Source organism: Euprymna scolopes, chromosome 19 (assembly GCF_053919585.1).
Source record: "Euprymna scolopes isolate OS-2025 chromosome 19, ASM5391958v1, whole genome shotgun sequence".
Taxonomy (NCBI): domain Eukaryota; kingdom Metazoa; phylum Mollusca; class Cephalopoda; order Sepiida; family Sepiolidae; genus Euprymna; species Euprymna scolopes.
In genome coordinates this window covers 87957256-87974755 of record NC_136500.1, presented here as the reverse complement: position 1 = coordinate 87974755, position 17500 = coordinate 87957256, and the positions used below count along the sequence as shown (strand labels likewise).

The following is a 17500-nucleotide window of genomic DNA, read 5'->3' as shown; positions in this document are numbered from 1 at the left end:
TCGAGTCTGTAGACTAAAAATTGACAGAGTTATTGCGTAGGGAAATGGACACACACACACACACAAACTTTCACTTATATATATATATATATATATATATATATATATATATATATATATATATATATATATATAAGCTTAGCTACCAGTTCCTCTGTGTTTGTTTCTTGCCTTTATGTAACCTACACATTATTATTTTATTTTATTTACAATCATATTAATTTATTATTTATTGAAATCGTAATTACAATAATATGAAGTACAAATAAACACTTTAAATGATAATTTAATTAGAAAATTTGATTCACCAGAATGCATTTAGGTTGCTTTGTAAACAAGTCAGCCATCTTAATCTTTTGTTAATCATATATATAAACGGCTGTCTGTCTGTCTTCATATTTTCAAAACAAAAGAAGCAGGGAATAGATCATACAATTGTAAAGAACACATGTCATATTAGTATTTATAGAAAAGGCTGAGACTAGCAACATCACGTCTGTGAGAGAGAGAGGTTGCAGAGAAGAAGAAAGATTGAGGCAAATTAAATTACAGATACGTTTCTGCAAAGATTCATCAGCTCAAATCTGACAACAATACTCCATACATTGTCTGACAGTAGATTTGTAGAGGTAGTGAAGAGCCTCGGAGGGGGGGGGGTGTTGCACGCCCCTCGTATTAGAAATGGCAAACACAGAAAGGTCTCTTATAAGGACAGTACGAAAAAGACAAATGAGATTCATGGGTCATGTCTACAGAAAAAGCGGAATAGAACAGATTAGTTTGACAGGAAAGATCATGGGTAGAAGAAGCAGAGGACGACAGTGAGCAACATACGTTGACTGTCTGAATACCTGGGTAACATAAAAAATAATGAGCAACAATGAATTCATGAATGCCTCGAGAGAGAGAGAGAGAGAGAGAGAGAGAGAGAGAGAGAGAGAGAGAGAGAGAGAGAGAGAACCATAGTCATCAATGTCTGTACCAGGCAGAACATTACTTGATGATGACTTGATAAATATTTATTTATTTATTTATTTATTTCTGCAGTGAGTTGTTTTTATTCTTCAAACATACAGAATCTAGTATTCTCCAATAGTCACCCACCGGTATTATCGCTTAACTTCACACTCTCCCCAACCAAGTCAGTAGTAACCTGACAATTGACAAGAAAAAAAAAAAAAAACGTGATAATTTTTTTGCTTTTTAAAAGGATTCACAAGGTGACAAAAAGAAATACTATCTTAATATCAAACGACTGGGAACTATATCAATATATGCGCCCATTACAAGACGTTTCTAAATTTTTGAGATGAGGATTGATTATTTGCATTATTTGGATGCTTTGGACTACTGTTTTCATCTTCACTGTCATTTTCGCAACGTTTGAGTCGAATGTAACCTACGACCTTCATCAGGTGTATCTTGTTGAACTCAGGAATATTTATGCCGAACTCAGAAATTTGGATGGAATTTTGAACAGAACACTTTATTTACTTCACGGAAGTAGCATGCTCTTGTTCCGTCAGCCATGACTGGATGGAGCTCCTAAGTAATTCACAGTTGAATTTTTCAGTCGTCCACACTGAGAATTGAACCTGCAACCTTCAGGAGAATATCATATTTACAATTGATTTTTCCGAGTACTCTAACCACTGCACCACGAAGTTAACAAGATATACTTAAAGAAGGTCGGAGGTTAGATTGATTGAAACGTTGTGAAAATGACACTCAAGATGAGAACAGTAGTCTGAAGAATCCAAATAATTACGGACATTACTAGACGTTGGACACATATAGAATCCCATTATTCGTGTCACACCCAAATTACACATTTATGAATTTTCTTGTTTATTGTATTTTATGCTGTACATCTATGCCATACATTTTATTTCGATATAAAGAAAAAGATTATTTTTGATTCACACAGATAACAACCAATTAAAAACTACTTCAACTTGGTAACAATTCTCTTGAATATGGCACGACCGATGACTTGCAAGAGCTACAATACAATAGCTTATCTTATCATCTTATGTCAACGTTTTCTGTCCGATCTGGTTGGCGTGTGGCATGTCCTGTTTACATCGCGGCAATAAAGAAACCAACAAACATTCTTTCAATTCTGTTATCTAGCACAGTTTGAGTAGGTGTTGTTTATACCACTCGATGATACGTCATCGACACTCGGTCCAAGTCGAACTGGGGTATGGCTCTGTTCGATCCACTTGTGCAAGCTTTACCTCTTTGAGTATTGGCTAGTTTATTGGTAATCACTTAAGGCGCCAATATCAAGGAATGCCGACGGAGCTGCTCAGGCAATTTTGTAGGCCAGAGTGCGCTGACTTTTCAAGACCTGGACTAACCTTGTGTCTAACCTTTTAAAGAAGAAGTAAATAAGCTCTGACTTGGAAGCCACAATTAAACAGAGTGTGCTGGTTTTTCAAAACTTGATCGTTGAGTAGGTATTGTTTATGCCAATCGAGGATACGTCACCGACATTCAGTCGAATCAAGTTGAGATAAGGTTTTGCTCATTTCTAGGAAATGCGCTCTCTTTGAGAATGGGTTGGTTTATTGCTAATACTGCACGTCTATGCTACTCATTTTATTTTAGCATTACGAAAACGATTTCCTTTTTTTTATTCATAAATATAACAAACGTGATCGTTACATTTTTAACCCTGCGACAAAGTTATTTAAACTGACTTTAAAATTCCTATCAAATCTTCATATATAGATCGAAAGCTTCGGAAGCTATTTACATCTAATAATTTTATAAATACAGGTCAAAAAGGTAAGTATCCATTTTACAACCCAGTCTCTGGCAACTTCACGTCGGCATCTTCTGGTAGGTTACGTCATCAACCGTGAGATGCCGAAGCGATTAGCCAATCAGCTCTCTGAAGATGGCAAGTTTTTATTTAAACGTAAAATTTATTAAATAAAATAAATAAAAAAATTCAAACTGGGAATAAGTTTTAACATGCCATATAAACATGAAATTCCTCCCTTTCCCCATGTTAAGAATGGCTTTCTAGTTTGAAAACTATTCGTAACATGGAGAAGGAAAGAGGATAGTGAATTTTGAATTAATCGTCTGGCAATATTCGCTTTGGCATCTCCCATCTGCGTAGGTAACATACATAAAGATGCAACGCAAAGTTGCTGGAGGTTTTGCCGTTAATAATCGTTAACAATCATAACTAATGTTTGTGAAGGTTACTTCAATTTTGAAGTAACCTTCTCAAACATTAACGATTTGGTTGTTAACGATTTGGTTTAATTAATCTATCTATATATCTATAAAAGTGAAATTGTCTGTGTGTGTGTGTGTGTGCGTGCGCGCGCGTACATTTCCCTACCAAATAACTTTGTCAATTTTCGGTCTAGAGACTCGAGATTTGACATAAGGAGTATTGAGATTTGGAAAAATCTTTTTAACCGGTTTTCGGCCAGAATTTTGGCTGTCAAGGGGTCAAAGTTCAACGATTTGACCTTTGAAAACTCTACCAAACTCCTTCGCCAATTTTGGGTCTAAACACTTGAAATTTTAGATGTAGGTTACTTGGACATGGATCAAACTTTTTAATTTGATTTGAGCCCAAACCATTAAATGTTAAGGGTTCAGAATTAGGGTCAAAGTTTTAAAAAATTTGACCTATCAACCAATTTTTGGTCTAAACATTTGAAACTTTAGATAAAGTGTATTCAGACATAGGGCAAGTTTTAATCGGTTTTAGTCCGAAAATTGGCTTCCAAGGGGTCAAAGTTCAAAATATTTGACCTTTGCAGTATCTAGGAAACTATTCAACAAATTTTGGGTCTAAACATTTGAAATTTTAGATGTAGGTTACCTGGACATGAGTCAAACCTTTTAATATATATATATATATATATATATATATATATATATATATATATATATATATATATATATATATACCGTAATACTTATAATTAAAAAAAAAAGTCTGGTAAAAGGCAAAATAGTATTGATAACAAAAAAAACAAAAAAAACAGTATTGATAATAAAAAAAAAGCTAAACAAAAAGGAAATTAAAATGTCTCCTGGACAACACCAAGTAGGTACAGCTAATCTAATTTATAAAACTCACTATGTCTGTCTGTCTGTCTGTCTGTTTCCATATTTCAAAACTCTATCTCTTCCAAAACTAAAATTCGCACAGCGGTGCTAGGAGCCTCAATAGATTGGATTTTTTATGGACCGTTCTTTTATGGGTCTTTAACCGGTAAAAATTGTTTTTAAGGGGGTCAAAATTTTTTAAATTGTTATGCATTTTGTACATTCATCGTAGTTTATATGCGTGTCATGTTGGTACAGAGGTAACGTCACCAGCTTTGAATGTTTCGGTTTCAATTCGAGCTGATGGCACCCAAATACTTTTTTTTTACTTTTGAAATCACAACTGTATATACGAAATCTGGACAAATGAAAATATCATATTTAAGCATATTTTACGACCAGGTTAAGCCGGTCGCCCCCCCCCCCCTTGCTAGTCTGTTGATAAAGCTATAGATAATAGCTAATAGATTATAAAGATAAAGATATCCCTTACCTAATCTGTTGTCGTTGCTTGGAACTTATAATCTTGACTTGAGATAAAGTTTCAATATGTCAGTTAGTCGTAGTTGGAAGCCATCTCTTCTCCAAATTTCCATTCAGATCAGTAACGATACTCTTGTATGTTTTACTACTACTACTACTACTACTACTACTACTACTACTACTACTACTACTAATTACTACTACCATCATCATCATCATCATCATCATCATCATCAGCAGCAGCAGCAGCAGCATCATCATCATCATCGGTTTAACGTCTGTTTTACCCGCTGGCATGTGTTGAACGAATTTAAGAAGTTGGCTTCCAAAGTACATGATATCTCTGGCCAGGTATTTTTTTAATCCCTTTTTGACTCAGGTTCATTTTTATTACTGCCTCCCATGGCCTTCCCCTGTTAACTGGACCTGTTATGTTAACTGTTCTACATTTACACTGCCAAGAACTCCCATCAAGAAATTTGTGCAGAACAGGAGACTTTGGTGGTATGGTCTCGTTGGAAGAACGGATGAAAGTTGTTGGTTTAGTAGATGTAAACCAGTTGAGGTAGCAGGTTCAGTTAACAAGGGGAGGCCAAGGAAAACGTGGGAGGAAACAATAAGAATTGACTTGAGAGAAAAACGAATGAAGACCTGGCCAGAGATAGGTTAGTTTGGAAGTCAATTTCCTAAAGCGGTCCAAAACATGCCAGTGTGTAAAATGGATGCTAAACCGATGATGATGATGATGATGATGATGATGATGATGATGATGATGATGACGACGACGACGACGATGATGATGATGATGATGGCACATATGTAAAAAAAAAAAAATAATAATTTTTATGAATTAACACGTTACCACCTTTTTAACTAATTCGATTCTGTATGTTTTCATTGGTTTTCCTGATTGTTTCTAGAATCAGGTACTTCCAGGAGGAACCACATGAAGGTTGGCAACATACACAAGTGAACGTGGTGCTATGGAGATGACTAGATTTGAACTTGGCACATTCAGGTCATCAGTCCAAGTCGTTATCAACGTCATCACTGCCACCCTCTTCCCATGTGTAAGTGCATTTCGACCGTTGTAATTAAACAGGCATCCATTTAACGACCATCAAAGGATGAAACGCTTCGTTGGCGATGTGGGTGAGCATTGAAGTAGTATCTTACTGAGCACAAAGTTCCCAGTCTGACAACCTATTTATAGACAAACTATGTACAGGGTGGCCAAAAAGTCATTGAAGAGTATAAAATCTTCGTCATTTTACCATTAATGAGTATTTTTTTCTCTATTTCAGATATTTTACAGACAATATTTTAGAAATTAAGTATGGATAAGTATAGCTTTGAACAACATTGGAACTTTGAACTTTGAACTCCACCGTACTGTATATCGATACTCTATGGCTGACTGGGATAGCTTCCGTACATTCATATCTGACCTACCTCTGCATTCCATGTTTAAAAAGGATGTGTCCTCTATAGTATCAGACCTGATCGATTGGTTAATTATAGGCATAGACCGATTCATACCATCCAAAAAATTCCAACAAAAACCTAACAGCCAGCCATGGTTCTCCCCTGAATGTGCTGCTGCCATCGCGCACAGAAATCACTTTTTCCATAGCTACCAACGTAATAGATGTACTGAGACTAAAGCTGCTTTCAGAACTGCCAGCAACCACTGTAAAAGAGTAATAAAACATGCAAGAGAGCTATATGCTCAGTCCGTTAAATCCAAAGTAGCTGATCAGCGGCTTGGTTCCCACCAGTTCTGGCAAATAGCAAACAGGATCTTGAACAGAAGCGTGCGTTCTATCCCAACTATCATCAATGGACCTGAGGTCATCTCGTCAGCATCAGACAAGGCCAAACTATTTGCAAAGAACTTTGCAGCTAATTCTACCCTATGCGACAATGACCATCAACTCCCTGTATTTCTTCCTATAACAGACAACATGCTATGCAACATACAAATATCTGTGCGTGAGGTCGCCAAGCTAATCAAGAACCTTGATTCCAGTAAAGCAACTGGCCCTGGCGGCATTCCAGTTATAGTGCTGAAAAAGCTCCAACCAGAACTTGCTCCCATACTTACAAAACTGTTTAAGCGTTGCCTTAAGGAGAAGTGCTTTCCAACACCCTGGAAAACCTCATCAGTATGCCCTGTATTTAAGAATTCAGGTGAAAAGTTATCTCCCTCTCAGTACAGACCAATAAGTCTCCTGTGTGTCATGAGTAAGTTGCTCGAATCCATATTAAATAAAGAAGTAGTCAACCACCTCAATAGAAACAACCTTGTTAGTGACATGCAATATGGTTTCCGCTCTGCAAGATCTATAGCAGATGTGCTAACGGTTATATCACATAGTATTAGTGAATCTCTTGACAAAGGTTTCCTTTCCAGGGCAATTGCTCTTGGCATATCAAAGGCCTTCGATAAGGTATGGCATAAGGGCCTACTTCACAAGATTTCCAGCTACGGTATTACTGGAAATGTTTTCTCAATCATTAAATCATTTCTCTCTGATAGGTTCATAAGAGTAGTGGTTGATGGGCAGAAATCAGAGGCCCACAGTATTAATGCTGGAGTCCTCCAGGTGTCCATCCTGGGCCCAACTCTCTTCCTAATCTACATCAATGATCTCCCTAAACACATGCTTAAATCATTCGTTGACATCTATGCTGATGACACGACCATCTATGGCAACACATCAAAGGCCGTAAATGACAAAGTTCTCTCTAATTCTCTCTCCTCTGATCTTGAGCATGTGGTACAATGGGGTAAGAGGTGGCTAGTCATTTTTAATGCATCTAAAACCAAGCTTCTATCTTTACATCATCAATGCTCTGATCCCCATCTAGCATCAATTGAAATGGATGGCTCTCGGCTTGGAGAGGCTCCATGTTTTGACAAGCTTCTGGGTTTGACCTTTACTCCTGATCTGAAATGGAACACGTACATAAAATCTGTTGCCAGGGACGCTGGGAAAATGGTGGGATCCTTCTACCGCTCCAGAAGATATCTCACTACTGATGCAATTCTCTATCTGTATAAAAGCCAAGTACGTCCAAGGATGGAGTACTGCTGCCACATCTGGGCAGGAGCTGCTAAAAACAGCCTATCCTGCCTTGACAGAGTACAAAATAGACTTTGTGGTTTAGTGGGGGATGCCCTTTTCTCTTCCCTGCAACCTCTCTCCCACAGAAGAGACGTTGCGAGCCTGTCTTTGTTTTATCGTTATTTCCATGGCAGGTGCTCGTCTGAGCTCCAATCCCTCGTCCCCCCTCGCCAATCTTTCACGAGAAACACCCGTCTGGTTGAAACTACTGTCAATAATTTTCCCCACTCTTTATCTGTGCCTAAATCTAAACGTAGATTCCATGAGCAAAGCTTCTTTCTTAGAACTGCACGCCATTGGAACTCTCTGCCGCTTGCCTGTTTTCAACTTGGACGTCTTCAAGTCCAACATAAACAAACTCCTGACAAACCGCCCCCTTAAGTAAGACACTATCAAAACCCCCAATACTTATGATTACTACAATACTATCTTATTGATTACTGTACACGCTATAACCATTATCCCTGAGTGGACTTAAGGCCTTGATAAGTGGTGACCCCCATGTAAAAAAACAAAAACAAAAAAAAACACGCAAGTTGTGAAATTGTTTGACCAAAATCAAGGGTCAATTGCTTTGACTCAAAGAGCTTATCGACAGCATTTTCATGTTCCCCAAGACTTGACTAGCCCCGACTTTTTCTTGTGGGGATATCTTAAAGAAAGAGTCTATGTTAACAAACCCCAAACCCTGCAAGAATTGAAGGAAAACATCAGGAACGAAATAAGGGAGTTAAATAGCAATCCAGAGATTCTGCAATCTGTAATGAATAATGTTTTGGAAAGAGCACAAATATACGAAGCTGAAAATGGGCAACATTTAAATGACATTATTTTTCATAAATAAAGATTGTTTGAATTTTGTATTTCAACATAAAAATTCCCAATGTCTTAGTCAGATTGTGTTAAAATTATATAAAGATATAAAAAAAAAAGAAAAAAAAAGAATCTATTTAAGTTCAAAACCGATCAGTGACTTTTTTTGGACACCCTGTATATTTAAAATCGGTCTTACTCCACTCCCATCTCCCAAACTAGAAACAATACCAATATCAGTCACTCAATATCGTCACTAATGCGAAGGACATTGGTATAGTTTTGGATAACGCCTTCAAACCAACGCTTCAAACAAACCTGGTCTGGAGACAGTTTCTCAACCTAGCAGAAACTTTCTGTCTCTTATATGGACCATTCTTGGACATGCCATCCAAGCATCAGATCCTTGTCTGCAAAAAGTTATCGTACATCTGAAGCGTGTTCCTAATGAATATTACGAACCGGATTTCTGTAAATGTCAACTCGGGCTTGCCCGGTACTTGATGTAAACTGCTAGAATATGCTGAGCCTTGCCGAGCAAATCTTAAAAACGCTAGGAAACAAAAAATAACAACATTCAGCGGATACGAATTTACAAAAAAATATAAAAAATAATAAATAAATAAAAATGGAAAAGCAATAAAATAAAATATAATAAACTACCGTAAGTTTTATGAATAAATATCGTTTTATTTTTGTGTAAATAAGTAGAAACATATTTTGTTTTTCTTGGGTGATTAAAAACTAAATTGGGGGTGGGGGTTAGGGTTAGTTCCTCCAATAAGTAATGGTATGTTCCGAGCCGACCTCACATTCTTTTCTTCAGAATTTTTGTGCTGCACTTCATTTCAAATGCCATCACTTTTCTTCGGCTTTTGTGCTAACTCCTCCTGCACAGGTAGATCAATTGCCGTGTGCTGCGCTCCATGATTTAAAATTAATGCCGTACATTTCGGCGTATAAGGCGACCGTCAGATAAGACGGGGTACAAAATTGGAGCAAATTTAAATAAATTTATCATATATCGGTTGTATAATATGACTGCTAAATCACGAAACCATGTTTGTTTAGCCTGGGCTAGAGATTGCAACAGCCGGAGTCTTATGAATTATTGGTTTTTAAAGATGATTTTTTAACTCTAAGGCTCGTATTATACGCCGAAATATACGGTAACTAAAAATGCTTTTTTTTTCCTTTTCTTCCGATTTATCAAAATCCGTCTGCTCGGCTTCTTATAGGCTAATCGCAGTTGTTATGACATTCTGATCGGCTGATCAACTTGACCAGAGCTCGGCATATTCCGGTGGTTTCCAGTCCAACCTTACCGGCCATTTACGAGAATCTGGTTTGCAATATGCACTAGTATTGCGTGTTCAACAGTTGGCAACCAAAATGGTGACAGAACCCTCCATGCTTACTTACAATCTGTTCTCAATCAAGAATTCTGGCATATAATATCATCAACAGGAATGTAAATCCACCTCTCAAGGAGTTTTTCACCCCAGCGCCAAGTTGTGGTTAATGTGAACAACGGCAAAAACCTTCTATAGAAAGGAGGCAATATTCTATATCCGTGTTTCTGCTACGTGACATAACCTGCTTTTCTAGTCTCACACAAAAACACGCGTTCACATCTCAAACTATATTACCTGTCATATACATACGTGCACACAAACATACGCGCGCACGTCCACACACGTACATATATTCACGCTCGCGTATATACACTCACATTCACGTGTATACACACACACACGCTAACGTACGCACATGTACGCACACATAGACAACGTCACTTCCCTTTCAAAAGAAATCCACACATGCGCAAAAGACCACCGGAAACACCTATAAAAGAAAGAGCAATAAGTGGCTTCTTCCTTTTCGGACCAGCTTTCAAGCTGGGCAGTCTACGGACTGACAGTGTGCCTTTTCGGCAGGCACGTGCACGCGCGTGCCTCACGCCACTTGTTACTATGCGTAGGACAAAAAGCTAACAAACAGTACGTACACTTTATACGCTTTCTCTCTCCATGAACTGGATTGACATTCTCACTCTTTCTCTCTCTATATATACAACTTGTCCCTGAGAATACCTTTGCGTAGCTGACTGCTAACATGGCGCACAGCTTTACTGACCCAACCCTCTATCTTTGTCTTTGTCTACACGCTGGACTATTTCTCATTTCCACTACATTACTCACTTCTCTTCCCACGCGCAAACAAACGATAGTGACCCGAACGTGAGATGAACATACATTTCCTTTTTCCTTCTATACTACCAATCCCGCAACAAACGATGGTTACACCCGCACGGACATGAACACGTGTTATATCTAAAATATTCATTCTTTCAACAGTAAATAAACGACACGTTTATCTTATCCAGCAATTGAGTCTTTGTTTCCTTTATTCCATTAGTTTCATTATTTTCTTTTGTAACGGGATTAGGATATATATATATATATCCTAGTCCTCTACAGGACTACCATATCCATGTTAAAAATCATTCAGATTGCATGTGAACATAAAGAGCTTTCATCTGTCTCTTTGCATGGCTTTTACACTATGCTATTGTTTTTACAACATAAATTTGATCAGTTTTTGTTTTTTTTAACTTGAAAATCACCACTTATCGAGGCCAGGAGGCCACTCTAGGATAAGTGTTAATAAGTGTTAGGTAGTTGGTGAGACAATTCTATGGTTATCAGTTATGGTGGAACTTGAGTAAATTTATGGATTTACTTACAACCATGTTTTCGTTCTGGTTTCGATTTAGCAGAGTGTGGCTTGGCGTCTGGTTTGACATCCTTTTGTAACGCATTCACTGTTGGTGATTGGCTCGGTAAACTTGCGGTTGGGGTTCCATAATTCCTGGAAAAGAACTTTACGTTAACAATACTAAGTATCGATATTTAATAGGCATAGATTTCTGTATGGCAGACGACAGCAAAATAAATAAATAAATAAATAAATAAATAAATAAATAAATAAAAATGAGCAATCAACAAAGAAACAAGAATTGTGAAAAAATTCTTAACAGTACTATCAAAATTGCCCACATACACGATATATATATATATATATATATATATATATATATATATATATATATATATATATATATATATGATTGTTGAGTTGGATTAAATCCGACGATATGAAATAAAATGGAGGTGGAAGGACCTGGATACTCAACGTTTCGCCCGATTTTTGCTTTTTTTTTTTTTTGCAATACCCTCAACATTTTTTGGCAAATACAAAAAGAAAAGCACTAAAAATTTACCATAACCGAAACCGAGACCATTCCTTAAATAGCCAGATACACAACAGACAATTAACATTACCAACTACTAAAAACAACGACACAATATATAAGAACCTAAATAAGACAGGCATTCAAATAACAAAACTAAACTCTTTAACAATTAGGGGTCTAACACGTAAAATTATAACTAACACCAACATTAACACCAAAGCCGGAATATATTCCATACCCTGCCTTGATTGTGGAAAAATATACGTAGGAGAAACTCAACGTAATTTAAATAAAAGAATATATGAACACAAAAGAGATGTAAAAAACAACAATACACTCAACGCCATATTTTGTCACATCATGGAAAACGACCACCATTTTGATTTTAACAAAGCAACTTTCCTTAAACACATACATGACAGATCCACACGACGTTTAATTGAGTCAGCTATAATCTCCCATTCCAGCAAAATAATTAAGCAAAGAAAAGGTTTTTTCCACGTTGCTCCCTTTCTGTCGAAAATAATTATCAAAGAAAACAACTTAGACACCGGTTAAACGCGAAAAAAAAAAAAAAAAAAAAAAATTCGTAATTTCACTTAATTTTATTTTTATTTTACTTATTTACTGTATTTTATCATTATCTATTTTTAGACTCCATTTTATCACCTCCTATTCTTATTTTTAGATACCATCTTTTAAGTTACTGCGCTATTTTATCCCAATTCAATTATTTCTCATTTAAAAAAAAAAAAAAAAAAAAAACGATTCTTTCGTAATCTCGTGTCATTTTATTTATTTAATCTATCACCGCTATATTTCCAAACACAATTTTTAATCTCTACGATATTTTATCTTTTAGACGTAATCCACTACACTAGTTTACTCTAATTAGTTCTTCTCTCATAAAATGTATATACATGTATATATGACATCTAATTTACATAAGGAAAACACGCTGCTCCCCCCATCATTATATATAGCCCCAATCCTCCGACTCTCTCGTCAATGACCATCCCTCTTGAAGAAGCCCGCATAAATCGGGCGAAACGTTGAGTATCCAGGTCCTTCCACCTCCATTTTATTTCATATATATATATATATATATATATATATATATATATATATATATATATATATATATATATATATTCATTCTTTATGATGTAGAGTTCAATTTATCCGTATGACTCAAGGTTAAATACAGTAAAGTGGCAGGTGGGGTTAAAAGTTACAAAACTGTGATTGATCGAACCAGATCACATGTAAAGTTGGGGAGGTCTTCTTTTTTTTTTAATAGTAAAGTTCAAGATAAATTTCTCTCTACTCTTATTCATCTTCTGGTGCTACCAGATCAGGCTGTCTGAAGATATTGGCTTCCTGAGACGAAATGCACCTAACGTTGATGCTCTTTGGTTTTCTATTTCCTTTTGCAAAACTTAATCATGTTCTGCAAAAGCAAAAGCAAAAACAACAACACCCCCTTTTCCTTCTTCCCATTTCTCCTCCCTCTTTTCATCTCTTCCAACTTGCTGACTGGTTTCTTAACTTACAATGCACCAAACATTAATACTGTAACCCTTTTCCCCTCTCCCATTGCAAAACTCATTCATGTTCTGCAGGGCAGGGAACGAAAACGATAAAATCCACTATAAAACAACCAAACCAAACACTGCAAACTAGCGATTGAATATACAAAGAGCTTGAAGAATAACAATCTTTTACAAAATAACTGGATGCAACATGAATACTATTTCCAAAATAATTGGAGTCAGCATTAAACAACCCGAAAAGAACAACCCGATATGCCGTAAAACAAAACAACCAAACCAAACTCTACAAATAAATATTTGAAGATATAAAAAACTTAAAACATAAAAACTGTTTCCAAAATAACTGGATTCGGCATTAAATAACCTGAAAAGGGTTGATATGCCATAAAACAAAACAACCAAACCCAGTCATATTCATCTCAAACAAGGAACAGTGCCACTCGGACACAATTTGAGACCATATCTACAGGGACACTATGTAGAGAGTCGGGCAGCGAGATATCTGTTCACATTATACATGAACTTGTGCATGTCAGTACAGTCATAGAAGCAGTGTAACCTTGCCCAGAAACCAACAGGTTGTAGCCTCAGTCGCAAAGGGGACAAAGAATAGAAAAGAACTTCAACTCGCGCTTTTGTTTGTTGTACAACATTTATTTCCGCATTCCCTCATTAGCGCTGTGACGTCCCTCACGTGATCGTATTTTCAAGCATAATTCATGCCTCTCATGTAATCTCTAACGTGCTCTACGTCTCTAACGTGATCTCCTTTTACGTCATTTCACATACATTGGCATATACGCGTCCGCATTATGTTACAGCAAGAGACCTGGAGAAAATTCCTAAGTCTAACAGTTCGAGGGAAAAAGCTATTCAAGTAGAAGATTTTCCAGCATCTAGGGATCTCTACAGTGAAAGAGGTGGAATTTTGCTGCTTGACAGATTAGGCAGAGATATTTACGTCGAGGAGGAACAAGTGCAATAAGTTCATCAGAGCACATTCCATTAAGATATTTGTAAAACAGACATAGGGATGGAACATTACGGCGATGGGACAGAGGTTGACAATAGTGTAAGACCTAATCGAGACTCTTTTTTTTAACCTTGTCTAAGAGGGGGAGACTAGTGGTAGATGCATCAGTTCAGATGTGGCAACGATGCTCCATGCATAGGCAAATGGTGGCTTTGTAGAGATATAGAATACTGTCAGATGTGAGTAATTTTCTAGTAAAGTAGCGGGAGCCCATTTTATTTGCAGCAACCTTGGCAATGTTTTTAATGCATTTATTCCAATTCGTGTTGCCTGTGATGTTAAGCCGAGGAGTTTGAATGAAGAGCTCTCAGTTAATGTATTATTTGTAATGGCAATCAGTGGTTGAACAGGTTTCTTGCAATTGTTAAAGGAAAGATGCTTAATCTTAGCAGCATTAAATGTTACCATCCATCAACTGACTATAATGAATCTTAAAAGGATTACTAAAATTTTTTTTTTCATTTAATATACTGGGAAATACTAACAAAAATAACAATATTAAATAGAACAGTACTTATTAAAAACTAGCAGGGCTATCCGGCGTTGCCCGAGGGCCATAAAAGTAAACAAAAAAAAAGGTGTTTATTTGTAAATGAAGCAATCTGGACTGACTGGAATCCACACTGGACCCAGCACACCACTCCCTCCCCAATTTTCCTTTGTGGACAGATGCCACACTAGATGATTTGAAAATCACCCCTTCTCAGATGCATGGTATTATAAATAACCTAGACACCTCAAATCATGTGGACCAGATCTCATCCCGGCTGTGCTATTAAAAAAAATGCTCTGCTGAGGTTGCTCCAGTTCTCTCCAAATTTTACAATAAATACCTTAACAAATCTTGCTTTCCCGACTGCTGGAAAACCGCTTTTGTGGTACCAGTCTTCAAGAATTCTGGTGAAAGAACTGACCCACTAAATTATCTCCCCATTAGCCTCCTCCCGTTTTTCGACAAAATATTTGAGTCCTTAGTTAATCAAGCCCTAGTCAACACCTAACAGCTACTAAACTCCTGACTGACAAACAACATGGATTTAGGCAAGCCCGTTCAACAGGAGATATCTTAACTGTCGTTTCTGAACGTATATACCATTCACTGGACAAAACAGGGGAGGGTAGATCGGTAGCCCTTGATATGTCTAAGGCTTTTGAGGGGGGTATGGCACGATGGTCTTCTAAGGAAAATTAGATCATATGGTATCACTGAAGGAATACATAATGTAATTAAATCCTTCTTAAGTAAGAGAAAAATCCAAGTTGCCCTCGACGGTCGTACATCTAAACAATATGATATAAATGCGGGAGTACCTCAGGGGACTATTCTTGGACCTTTATTATTCCTGATATTTATAAATGAGCCCCTGATAAAATTGTTTCGGAGATGGGTATATTTGCCAATAACACCATTCTCTATAACAGGCATGAGGGGAAAACAAATAAACACATATCTAAGGAAATGGCAGAAATACTGTAGTGGAATGAGGACAAAAATGGATGGTCACATTCAGTGCTGCTAAGACTAAGCTTGTTTCCTTCAATAACTACAAGAAACCTTCTCTACTACCAATAGCAATGGCCAAGAACACATTGCCTGAAAGTACTTCTTTTAAACTCCTCGGCCTAACGTTTACAGGGAACATGAACTGGAATATATAAACTGAGTGCATTGCTAAGGCTGCTGCAAACAAGGTGGGCTCTCTCTACCGTGCTAGAAAATTACTTACGCCTGAAAGTATCCTGTACCTCTATAAGGCCACCATTCGCCCATGTATGGAGTACTGTTGTCACATTTGGGCTGGTGCATCTGCTGCTTGTCTCTCACTCCTGGACAGGGTTCAAAAGAGAGTCGCCAACCTGATAGGTCCTGAACTGTCATCTAGGCTTCAGCCTCTGCCCCATTGACGAAATGTTGCATCCCTCTGTCTGTTCTACAAATACTTTAATGATAGATGCTCTGACGAACTGCAAGCACTTGTACCTCCTCGACGTGACTACCCCCGAAAAACCCTACAAGCAACTAAGTCCCACCACTTTACAGTAGAGATCCCTGGGTGTAAAAAAGTCTTTTACTCCAATAGTTTCTTCCCCAGAACTGCAAGTCTTTAGAACTCCCTTCTGGGATTCTGCTTTCCCAACTGTACTGATATGCAGAAGTTCAAGTGTAATGTGAACAAACATCTTTCTACTCATCTCCCTTCATAATGCCCCACAAATTATGTCCCCGATAGTAGCCCCCTACTTCAAAGTGGCACTGTGCCTTGTTTGGGGTGAAAATTAAATTTTTAAAAAATAAAAAAATCGGACAACATGGTAAATATTATCCTAAATTTTTAAGAAGGGCTTCCATCTTTTTCTCATTATACTAAGTGAAAGTAATTATAGATTATATTTATACGTCCCCCTTGTACATAGCACCTGTGTTCCAAAATTGATAATGATGGGTCAATTAGTTTTGGTGTGAATTTTATTCAAACAAATATAAAATATTTAATGCTGAAATTTTACCGTGGCTTTATTTAAGATCACATTCAATTGTATCGTGACGGATCGTGCTGAAATAATAACGTTATTAATTGGAAGGGAAGCTTTGTTAACTATTCTGTACTTACATATGTTATCGGGACTTATGCAGAAGATGGACCGTGGTTATTAAGTTTCTTTAGATAGGATTTTAAGATTAAATCCAGTTCTTATGGCATGATTTGTATATAAAAATGTTAGGTGAAAGTACAAAAAAAAAAAAAGAAGTACAAAAAAGCCCTGACACAATATCATTGTGGAAGAAAGAAAAAAAAGGAAGAAAACAAAACAGAAATAAATTGATAATAACATAATAGAATGTTAAGAAGATGATGATTAGAAGAAGAAGAAGAAAATGTTATCGCATTGTCAGACGCTTGCTAAACCGAACACACGCACACAAATACAAGCATGCATGAACTATAATAAGAACCATTAGCAAAGGGAAATATGCGCAGTGAGATAGAGGGGGAGAGTAGCCCCTTTACACACACTGTGGACTCGGTAGAATAATAAGGAACAGTATTTCGGCAGCTACAAAGCCACTATTAGAGTGATTTGTATCGTATGCACGCATGCACGCATGCACGGACGGACACACACGCGCGTGCAACTGTAATGACGTATG

The 17500-nt window shown here is 37.0% G+C and overlaps 1 protein-coding gene across 1 annotated transcript in view; it reads right to left on the bottom strand.

Moving 5' to 3' along the window:
- The window catches only part of LOC145240168 (uncharacterized), a 98194-nt gene that overhangs the window by 44987 nt on the left and 35707 nt on the right, over positions 1 to 17500 (bottom strand). Inside the window, exon 4 of the mRNA XM_080103757.1 lies at positions 11254 to 11378. Coding sequence (XP_079959883.1) covers positions 11254 to 11378 — 125 coding nt within the window. The remainder of the gene's footprint in view (positions 1 to 11253; positions 11379 to 17500) is intronic.